The sequence below is a fragment of the Dasypus novemcinctus genome, chromosome 2, assembly GCF_030445035.2.
Source record: "Dasypus novemcinctus isolate mDasNov1 chromosome 2, mDasNov1.1.hap2, whole genome shotgun sequence".
In the NCBI taxonomy this organism is placed as follows: Eukaryota; Metazoa; Chordata; class Mammalia; order Cingulata; family Dasypodidae; genus Dasypus; species Dasypus novemcinctus.
The window spans coordinates 91,164,616-91,176,762 of NC_080674.1; the positions used below are offsets into that span (position 1 = coordinate 91,164,616).

The 12,147-nt window shown below is 36.7% G+C and overlaps 1 protein-coding gene across 44 annotated transcripts in view; it reads right to left on the reverse strand.

The window, feature by feature from the left end:
* The window catches only part of MEF2C (myocyte enhancer factor 2C), a 150,089-nt gene that overhangs the window by 36,311 nt on the left and 101,631 nt on the right, over positions 1-12,147 (reverse strand). For 34 of the 44 annotated variants that reach the window (XM_071208969.1, XM_071208934.1, XM_012529867.4 and 31 more), the window contains exon 4: positions 4,911-5,054. In XM_071208969.1, the coding sequence (XP_071065070.1) occupies positions 4,911-5,054 (144 nt within the window). Of the gene's footprint in view, positions 1-4,713; positions 4,852-4,910; positions 5,055-12,147 lie in introns of all 44 variants that reach the window. The other 10 variants (XM_058275971.2, XM_058275859.2, XM_058275929.2 and 7 more) reach the window with 1 other exon arrangement.

Genomic DNA, 12,147 nt, shown 5'->3' on the forward strand with positions numbered 1-12,147 from the left:
CATTTTACATCAGTGAGATTAAGTGGCCCAAGGTCATCTAGCTAATAATTGACTGACTGTTGCTTTTGGTACTAAGTAACTGCACAAGACAGTACAAATTTTTGGATAGGAATAAATAAAAGCAGTCAGAACTGAACTAATGAATAAGGGCTGGATATGAGTAGCTTGCTATTTCTGAGCCACATAAAGAATGAACTGAGTGACTTCTCATGGAATGTGGCTGAATGGCCGCACTGGGGTCCAACTGCCAGGGTGTTATTTAGTTCTTGGGAAAAAATAAAGCCTAGAGACTCACCTCTTCCATATTTACTCAGGGTTGGTTTTTAAAAGCTATTATTTTGTTACACATATTTTAATTTGTATTCAATATTACTACTTACAAATGTGTAATAAATTATTGGGACTTAAGGACCACCTATAAAGCCACTTCTCCCTGAATGATAACTGTTTCTCATTAGTAAGCAAAACCCTCTATTTTTTTCTGCATGCTTATTAATAATTATATAACGAATTCCAAACCCACTTAACAACCGTTCAGGGATAGTCTCTCTACTTCTCTTCTCTTCCTCAGACCATCACCCCTAAGAAGTTTTCAGTTTGCAGCATTCTGGCCTGCAAGCAATTTCATGATGAATATTGTAAAACTCAGTTGTGGTCGGCCAAACAGCAGTGGAACAAAATCTTGAAAGGACTCCTATCTCATACAGAGATATCTGAGTATACATTGTATACAATGGCAATTTGGAATTAATAAAATATTCAAGTATCTTTGCATTCTGTCTCTTGCCTGGTTGCCTTATCTGTACCATGAACGAGCCATAATAATTTAGAAAGCGAATTCTAAGTTTAAGACATCTCAGCAAATCAGAAGGAACATCAGCCTGTATATGAGAAACCTCAGCAGCAGTCCAGGTTGTATAATAAATTATAATTTTAACCAGGCATGTGATTTAATCTCCTTCAACCTAGATCTCCTTATCTAAAAAATGAAGTGTCTGCATCCACATAAACAGACTAACTGGCTCTAAACATTTTGGGGAACGTGAAGGGACCATAATATTGTATAAACTTAGACAATAAATTTGTGTTATTTTTTCGCTTTGACTTTTCATAATTAAGAAACTTGAAAGCATCAACTTCCAATTTTTTTTTGCCAAAAAAATAAAAAGAAAACGAGGAAGTATTTAAAAGCTCCAAACTTGGAAAGCCAGGCTCCTAGTATTTGGAACACTAAAGATTGAAAGGAAAAGGGAATTTGTAGGCAGCACTGGGTACATAAATTGCAGGGCCCAGTGCAAAATGAAAATGCAAGGCCCATTATTAAAAAATTGCAAAGAATTCCAAGATGGTGGCAGCAGAGCATCCAGCCAAGCTAAGGACCTCTGAGGGCAGGCACCTATACAACTGCACAGGCCGCATGCTCACAAAGCTAGCACTGGCTTTAAGAGATACAGCTGTGATAGGTTTAAGTTTTTCTATCTCTGAACAAAGTGTTTATGGTTATGGAAGTGAGTTATCATGGTTAGAAGGACACCTGAACTCTTATCCAGAGACCATTATTTTCCCAAATGTACCATAAGGAAAAAGTCCAATAAAATATTTTAAATACAATATTTCTAGTTAAGAGAACTTTTATTTAATGTGAACAGCTGAACTGATTTCCATTTTTGCCACTAATGACAGTCTTAGCTTTTGATCAACCATTACCAGGCTGAGCAGAAGAGAAAAAAAAAATCACACAACTCTGATGACGTAGTGACATTATCAATTTCTGATATCTAAATTTCCTCAAGCCTGCCTGAAACCCTCTGGCATGACTTGCTGATTCTTTCTCTACCCCCAATTCCTCAAAACATCCAAACCTTCACCATCCCCAAGTTCTCTTTCAAGCATCTACCCCACTGGCCACCTCAATATCTAAAAGAAGGCACAATAACTATAAAAAACAGAGGCAAATAGTGGTCACCTACTCACCTTCACTCCACCCACCCTCCACCCTAGCCACACTTGGGTCCATCTTCAACTCTATCTCTCTGGCTTAGATTCCCTTCCTTTTCCCACCCATGAGGAGCGTTCTCCATTTGCTCCCATTGCACCGATATTTTTGATCTTTTTCTTTCTTTCAGCATCCCTCCCTCTGCATATAAATCATCTCAAGTCCTTTTCATTGTAACTCCTCTCTTGATCCTGTTACAGCTTTATTTCTCTCTCTTCACACTCTGTTGTTTTGAAGAATCTATACATGATTTCTTTCCACTTCCTCCCTTCTCATTCACTCTCACCCAATCTTGCATCTGCCCCTCCCCTTCTTTCAGTCCATTTCCTAATTCCTGGTTTCTCAAGTGGAGCTATTTTTCCCTGCTGTGAAGCCCAATATGAACCGTGGCAAACTCTGCGTGAGGAAATGCTGGTCGACAAGATTCCAAATCATCCATGAATTATTTCACGTAATTGAGGAATATGGGTATAAATTATATTATACAAACAGGTGGTTGCAATATTAAATTTTCTATTTTAAAAGGGAAGCTCTTTAAACTGGGTCTTTGAAATAGAAAAACAATCTTGTAATGTTTTTGAAGAGGTGGAGACACTCTTCTACACACAAAGGGCAGAGTGTCCTTGCCCTGCTATAAATGTTTTAGCAGCTGTGGAAACTTTCAACAAAATTTACTTCCAGCAACTGAAAGCGATGTGTACAGCCTGGGCTTTTCATCGTGGTGATTGCTACCCTTACTAAAGAGATGAAGACCCTGTGGACCAGCGAGGGGCTCTGGGGATCCTTTTCACAGCAGCCTGTCAACCCTACTGTGGCTTTTCACCCCTGGCTACACACTGTTGCACCTCTTAAGAAACCATTTTCTTGATTCTGAACTCTTTACATAACAGGGTGAGACACTGGGAGCGAGTCCAGGTATGCACCACACATCTCTTCTCCTTAAAACATGGAAAAAAATGATCCAGTGCACAAATATGGGCATTCTTCCAGAAATTTGGGGATTAAAGCTCCACTCACATTTAGGATCACTTCCACCTGAGGGTGGTCAGCAGTATGGCATCTATTTGCCCTTTCCTAACTGTTCAGGGAATTCCTTTCTTTTAAGATGTCTACAGGCTTCACCTGAAGATCTTGCATTCACAAACCTCTGTGCAGAGCAGGTCCAAATTAGTGCCCTACATATCAAGAGAAACTAAGGTTGTAAAAATTAAAAATTGGCCCAAAGGAATTGTTTCTTTCCTGCTTTGGGGCCAAATAAAATCCCAATGGATATTTCATCACTTAAGAATCCTGAGGATCACAACGTTTGTGTCAGCTGCATACAACAGGAAATACTACATTTGATAAAGTGTCCACTGTGAATATTGTGCTATATAGTACTTGGTTTTATGAAACCTTTAAGAATTCACAGCACTTAGCTTTCCTTCATGATACAGTGCAATAATTGTGATTCAACAAAGGCTCTGTGGCTGACAGTTTCATTTGACAAAAGAAGCAGACATGTATTTATGAGGATAGGAAGTTTAATACGCATACATTTTATTAAAAAGAGTTAAAATGTTCAGTTTAATTCAATACAGGTTGGTTGTGTACCTACTATGAGTAAAGATTTAATTTATCTCGAGAATCCAGTTGTGGATTTGGTCTAGAGCCTTTGTTCCCAAATATCTGCGCTTGTAACTGCTGAAGCATATTTTCACTTCAGAGTCTCTCTCAATCCTCAGGTTTAGGCTGTTTTGCTAACTTACAAAAAAATGTACTTTTTTTGAGAAAGGAATTAATTATCTCTTAAGGAGCTTACATAGACAATTAGGGCTCAGACACTTACATTAGTTATTCTAAAAGCACATGAGCCTTGAGTTTCATCACTTTCTGTCACAAAATTAACATCATTTGATTGATGACAGAATATAATAAAGGGTATGTTTTCCCCCTATATATGTGGGCAAACAAAAATAATACATGCAGAGTTATTTCTCTTAAATATCTGGCAAGGCATATGATTGAATGTTAGAAGTTTTTTGACTTGGTTAAGACAAAATTTAGCCAAATGTTAAAGCATGGAAAATATTGGTGTAGGCAAAGCGAATATTCTGATAAAGCTTTAAAAAAATCACCCCAGCACACAAACATGTTGGAATCTTACCATTAGGTTTTCATGCAGTCTGTTTCCCTGCAGCGAGCAGTAGCTTTAACCCTTCAGTGCTGTTGCTGAATTTCACATATAGGGAGAGGGGCTGAAATTTTATTCAGAAAGAAGCTTTCTTTAATTGAGGTGATGACTGTCAGATTACATGAGAGAGTTTCTGTCTCACTGTGTATCTGGTCTCAGCATGAAGTTTGCTTTTTCTTTTTTTTAAAACGGTGAATTCTTAAACCTGCTCACAGAAGGAGATTCTAGTGTTTTTACTAGTGTATTTTAATTTGTGTGCACTGTGAGTTTAAAAGATTGTGTAAATTCAGGGTGTGTCACAGAGGCTCTTTCTGTTCCTCTTGTGTCTTTCCTACCTCAGAATGAACTACTGGATGGCAACTTTTTAGATTACATAATTCAAGCATCCCTTGGAGATTGCTCTCTAAAGGAACTGCCTGTAGGGTGAGATGGCTATTTTATGTTTGACTTTCAAATGCTTCGCAGAGAAAGCCATCACTGAAAGGGTTAAGGTATGTTACTGCAGCAGTTATCAGCAGACCAGCCATCTACCTTTGGTACTTACAGGAATTTTATGACTCTTGATCATATTATCAAATTCTTCATTAATTTTTTTGTATTTTTCTTCAGTGCGTGGGGTGAGTGCATAAGAGGAGTCAGGATCGGGGCTTTCACAGCCTTTGTTTTCTTTCTTGTTCAATGCCTGCCAGGTTCAGAGAAATACCAAGAGTAAAAAAAATGAAGGGTGCTCTGAGTACTTACACACAATCTTTGCCTGCTGATCATTAGATCAATATCTTCGTTAATTTTCCTGTACTTGTCCTCAGACTCAGGGCTGTGACCTACTGAATCGTCTGCATCGGGATCTGGACTGTCACAGCCATTAAGGCCCTTCTTTCTCAACGTCTGAAACACATAATGTGGAAAGTTCAGACCTAGACAAAGGCCGAAAGACACAGGCAGGGGTGTTACAGAAGTTCAAGTTGTCCAGAAGTAGGTTATTACATTTGCTTTATTACATTAGGAAAAAGAAACCACAGAGAGAAACCGTGAGTCATTTCAATAGAGCACTCATTACTTGTTTAAAAAAAAAAAAAGAAAAAGGAAAATATTCCTTTTGCAACCAAACTCTGTCAATGAACAAACAGCTGAAGTTTTGTGACATGGAGCTCCCATGTGCTTCACAAAAAGAAAAGTTACAAATTGCAGTATCTTATCTTCTCATGGAGAGATTCAAAGTCAGGACATCACACAATTATTTCGGAATCTGTGATCACGACAAAAGGAGAAAATGTTGAAGAGAGACCTCTGATTTGAACTGAACATAATGGTTGACATGACGGTGCTTTGCCACCCCTTCTGATGTGCACTTGACAGCAAAAGAGAGGATGAGAACCCAGCTAAGATTCTCACCAAGTGCGATTAGCAGTGTCCAGGCACTGCACTCATTTGGAGAATTCCTTTTGTTTAGTGTGGTTCTAGTTACATGTATGTGTGAAAATCTGTACTGAGATTTATAATACTGAGAAGTTTTCTGCCTAAACATAGGCTGAAAGAAAAATCAAAATGTCTGCGCTTAGGCCTTCATTATGAGTCGAGGAGGGACGCCAAAATACCATGTCCATAGCTAGCAAAAGTTCCTCTTGGTTTCAGCTGAGTAGCAATCACCTGGAGCCCGTCTCCTGACACATGGAAGTGAAGAGTAAGTACCTTATCTCCAACCTCCTGTCTCCCAAATGTAGGGCTGGTCTAGTCTCAGCTGTCACAGCAGGATAAAAACTAATGTGACACTGTAACAGTTAGAAAAAGTTTCAGTCAAGAGTCCTGAGTTTTGCTTTTTTTTTTAAGCTGATGGTTGTCAGCTTAATTGTAAACATTCTGATTTATAGAGATAGCATTATGTTTTAGAGATCACAAAACTTCTGCCACGTTAATTATTAAAAAGCTATCAACATTTCTGCATTTTCCCGGTACTACAAAAACCCTTTGTAAGAGAACTAAAGTGCCTCTCATTAATGGAAAGTTCAGCAGAGCTCATCTTTATTAAAGACAGAACTCACATACCAATAAAGCAAAAGCTGCGACATCAAGCTAAGGAATCCAAAACTGAGAAAACACTCCATCTTTAATTCACGCAATTGGGGAAAATAAATAAAACAACATGAGTTAAAAAGGGGGTGTCAGCCTTAAAAATGTAAGCTCCTTGGCCCTTATCAATGTGTAGCAAACGTAACATTATTTAAAATTAGTTTACTAGGCACTGATGACTTTCACTTAACATCAAACTAAGAGAGCTACCATTTCTAATACATCTATGATGCACTGTGGCTCTGTAAATATTTATTAATGTTATAGTGGTATAATATAACAAATAAACATATGGTTACAGCTTATTATGTGGTAAGATGTTTGAATATTAAAAGGAATATTTTGACACAAGATGATAAAATATACATTTACAATCTTGGGGATTGTGGGGCCACCTGTCCCCCTATCATGGATCTACAGTTATTATTTTCACCCAGAATAAGGAATCCTAGAGTGTTCCTATACTACTATTACAAAAGAGGTCATAATAACATTAAAATAATCACTTTACTAATTTGATTTCCTACACTTTTAAGTATCTGTTAACATAAATCAAGCATAAGAGCATTCTTCTGTGTGATAACTATTTGTTGTATTATGATTTGTTTCTGCTTTGTTCTCTGTATGTCCTTGAGCTTTAAAGAATAACGTCTGAGAGTCTTGCATCATAACATCTTCACTACATTTTTTCCCCATAAGAATTCAATTATGAAGAGAAAAATATGCAAGATCCAGAAAATACTATATGATAGTTTTCAAAATGTATCTACCTCTATTTCTATAATGCACACCAACAGCATTCTTTTGTAAACCTTTAATATAAAGTCTTATCTTACAAAACGTTGATTTATAGTCTTATCTAGACAGTAGAGTCTTCAATGTGTGCCCGCATCTTTTATCCAATAAACCTTATTGTAAAAACTATACTTATTTTGATGTGCAGATTTTTGACAACAGAACGCAAGGGTTAGGAGAGGCCTATCAACTGTCATTACAATCCATCTGGCACATACATGTGTGCTAAATATTCTTACAAAGCTTTTGGGGGTGGATAATGTGTTTGGTTTATAAAAATTCAAACATCAATTACACTTTATTGAAAGATCTTCACCAATATTAACTCATTATCTCTCACACATCTTCCATGATTTTAGGGAAACCTTATGGCCACGTTTCAAACCAGCGTGGAGAAGCATCATGCAATGCCGATTCCCTAGCTCCCTGAGCACACTGTTGGGGCAGCCCTTCTCCTGGCCAGGCTTTCCCACACCTGTGACCTAGATCCCTCCCACACACATCCAACTGCAGTAATAGAATGAACCCGGAAATAAATTTAGTAGCATTAAAAAAAATTGGGCTGCGAGACTATTTTAAGTGTGAAATATGCCTAAAATATTGATGCTTAGATGTCAAATTTTAGTCAGAGTGAGAATGCCTACCGGTCAGTGAAACATTTATCAGCTTATGGATTAAAAAAATCAGTTAGATGGACATGGTAACAATCAGATGACATTATTTTATCTGTAGTAAATGACACCGCATTGTGGTGTGTTGATGGAGGGGTGTTGTTTGGGAATTCTGCACGTGTGCATGATTGTTTTATAAGTTTACAACTTCTGTCATAAAATATATATTTAAAAAATAATAATAGGGTGGGTCGGGGGAAAAACACACCAAATGTAAGATAAGAACTATGATTAGTAGTTAAGATTTTGACAGTGTTCTTTCATAGTTTGTAAACAACGTCTCATGACAATGTAAGGTGTTGGCAGAGGGTTGATATATGGGACCCCTGTATGATGTTATGCATGTTTGCTTTGTAAGTTCACAAATTTTACTATACACTTAAATGTTTATGTATGTTCATATATAAGTGATATAAAGATAACAATAATCAAATTGGCTAGGGCAAAAATACTTTTGTTTAGTAGTAATATTTTGACAATGCTCTTTAATCATCAGTTAAAAAGGTTTAAAAACAAGTCAAGTTATTGGTGGTTGGGTGAGATGTTATATATGTTTGTTTGATGTTATATATGTTTGTTTTGAAGGTTCACAACTATTATATACTTATTGTTTATGTATGTTTATGTATGAATGATATTTCAATAAATTAAAAAAAAAATCAGATGACTAGCTCACTTCCCACCTAAAGAATAATATCGACTATTAAGCAGACAAAGCAGGTGGCATAAAGTCACAAAGGAAACATCAACGATGAAGAAGTAAAAACAAAAAACAATGCTCATTTTCTCCCAATAAGCATTCTTGTACCTGGTTACTTACCCTTCAATGAGTATCACCAGGATTCAAGTTATGAACTATTTCTATCATTGAAAGTCTTATTACTTCAAGTTAAAAACTGAAAACTGTGTTATTTAAAGAAGGAGCATTTCAAGATACAAAAACACAAAACTCAAGAGCAAATTAACATTGAGTTCCCAATTACCGTGGTCACATAACCAGAACATTGAGGGGGGAAATGGAAAGTATTATTCTCAGCTGAGAGCTTGGAGAATACATTTCTGCCAAGAACAAATGCTTATGGTAGAATTATAAAGCTCTGAAAATGGAAGCGATGGCATAAACTTGAACACCACAGTGTGAATGTGGAACTATTAGAGTAATTTTCTTTTTATTATATTAAAAATCTACAACTGTTTAATGATGACAAAGGAATTGTTAGATTCAGCCAAGTCTGTTCGTTATCACAGTCATGAATAGTCTAAATAAACTAAAGGAATTACTAAGTGGATAAATAAGCACTATACCTCCTTATTCTAGCAAAATCAAAATCTCTGTTGCTGGCCTTTGAAAGCTCTGATTGTTAACAAGTGTCAGTGGTCAGGTAATGGAGGCACTTAAATCATTGTTCTTTTGCAGGGGCCAGATGTCCGGGATGTATATATTATAGGTGTCTCTCAGCCAACTGACTACATTTTGAAAAGATTTCTTTGGTAGTCAAGGTAAGGCAAGAGATCTACTGAAACCATCAGCTTCTCTTGCTGGGTATCTAAAGAAACTCTTCCTTCAGAGAACTCTGTAAATCTTGAAGAAGCCTGTACACTGAAGTCAGCTTTCCATGTGAGAGTGACACTTTTGGGGTAGATCAATTGACTGCAGAGGCTTCTGGGATGTTTTCACAAGGCAGTGATTGTCACACAGTGAGCTGAGTACAGCCGTTTCCTAGAGAAGTAATTAGACTGACAGAAGGTGACATACTCCAAACAATAAATGGGAAAAGGAATCCAGACAGGTAATCCAAAACCACGTGGAGTCTCCTCTCCCAGACATGTGGACATATGGACCCTGTGCTATTACATTTGTTCATTGGAAAAACTTGAAATATGTATAAGCTGATGATGATAGGTGACAGGTGCTTCAAAAATTCTAATGAACTAGATGCAGGGGAACAGATTCTATTCCATTACTAAAAGGAACATAAATTTAAAAAAATGCCACATGGAACTCTCATTTCAGGTCTTGGACATTATGTTATCAACTAGAAAATCTCTTTCATGTACAACAGTTAAAACTGGTTTCTGTTTCTTAATTATTTCCTGGTTAGTAAAAAGAAATAACTAAATTATTGGCATTTTTCAATTACAGAAAGCTTTATATTTCACATTAAATGAAATGTAGCTGCTTTCAGAGAACCACCATCACTGATATAAAAAACCTCCAACCACTCAGTTTCTATGTGCAATGTCATTCTTAAAGAATGTACATATTCATTATCTTTCTTTTATTGTGCCTACTCATTGCAAAACAGAAATTTCAAATCCCTTTGTAAAAAAAAACCAAATACTCCTGTTAACCTCCGTTGAAATCCAAATAATGTGTCCTTTTTCTTACACAGTTAACATTATTCTTACTTCAGAGTACTGATGTGCAAAGAAAACACATACAGAAATTATTACTATTAGCTGCATGAATGTTGTGTAAATTAGGAACAGGTAATTTCCTTTCATCTGATCCTAAAACTTAGTTTTTCCTTGTCTTTCACAACTTTATGAAAACAAGCACCTACTCTTAACAAGTTGAATAATCTTTAGTTAAGCTGTAAATCCACACAAGAACAGGAAGTGCAGCTGAAGTGGATACTGCCTATAAATGAAGTTTCTGAAAATATTTCATAATTATCCTCCCACAATCATGGTGCTCACACTTAGGACACTGCTGCTTACAGTCCTTTCGGTATCTGGAAGTGCACACCTTAAGAACTGTGACAAATGACTTATTTCATTTTATATGTACTTAGCAAAAAATTATCAAAAACTCACCATATGGCAGATACTGTTCTCTTGCATTTGTCTTTTAGAGAAGCAGGCAATACAAATTCAAACTAAAAAGCTCCAAACTGACCTATAATAATCTATTGTCTTTCATGATTTCTAGCACAGTTTACCTAGGCTGGGGAAAGACTGGGCGGCAAGAAACATCTCCACAAATTTTTATAATCAAAACTGTAAGCACAGCATGTACTTTCTCTCCCTGTATCTTAGTTCTTCTTTGTTCTTAATATAGAAATGAAAAGACACATTAAAATACTGTGAATTTAGTACAATCATTGGGTGACTTTAATAAGATGAGCAAACCACATCGAGGACAGAGTACAAAAAAATTAAATTTTACCAAAATCATTGATTTGTGGCAAAAATTTTAATGAAAAATTGAAAACATCATCTTTACCAACACTGTATTTCTCTGGCTATTAATGTTCATTCTAACCAGGTATTAGTGCATCCTGGGGAAAGGGTAGAAAGAGCTGGAGATTTTCATTATTTCTTTTTCCTTTCCTCAAAAAGATAATCTAATATCAGACACAGAACTGTTTTCTTTGAATAATTCGGCTTCAAATAATGCACATAAAAAGGACTAAAGTGTTGAAGGACTTAATGTATAGAACATAAAGAGATGTCCAAGTGCTTCTTTTGTTTATTTTCTTTTCTTTTTTCATTTTGATTCTTTTCCAACTGCTTCCTAATGGTCACAAATTATTTCATATAAACATTCAGGTGGTGACAGTTCATAAAATGACTGGTACCCTAGTCTGGAAGGGACCACCCATAATCACGTGGTCTCGCCTCACAACTTCCAGAAGGTGCGGGATCATGGTGTAAAAGCAACATGCCTTTCCTGGAGTGAGCCCACTGATACCTGTACCCTGCATAAGGAGGGTCATCTTTTCAAGGCAGAGCTGAAATGCCCTCTCCTCTCTGCAGACTTCTCTGATCACCTATGGTCACACACTCGTTCTACCCTGCACATTTCTTTATTATTGTTTTTACTACACATTATTGATTATTGATATGTTTGTCTCTTCCATTAGATTAAGAAGTCCTTAACATAGCACACCCCTTTGTTCACTTCTGGAGCTTTAATACATAGCATGGCCTGACACATAGCTCGGTGCTCAATAAACGCTTGCTGAATGAAGGAAACATACATTTCTGCTTCAAAGTTTATGTTGGCAGAGGTTCTGTGGCTTGACTGAGGTTGCCTGGCTTGTTGGAAGCAGAGACAAGAGTGGAACCTAAACCTCTTGATGCAAATTTTCTAAGTGCTCTCTCTATGTCTCTAGATGCAAAGATGCTCCATCAGAATATATGATGAAAATCTGTATCTGCATGCTTTTCTTCCCACTGCTATAAGCACCTGGAGGTTAAGGAATGATTACTTCTCATCTAGTATCACTAGAACTGAGCGCAGGACCTGATATACAGTAGAAGCCTAATAAATGTTTGCAACATTAATGGCAGACTCAATGGATGGAAGATTGGAACTGGAAATAATACTCAGATGCTAGAAGGAGAAAGAGCAGTGTTTTTTCCAGCCATTATTGATTTTTTTTGCCCTTTTATATTATTTCACATTATGTTAAAACCCAGTAATTATTTTACCTCTTCTA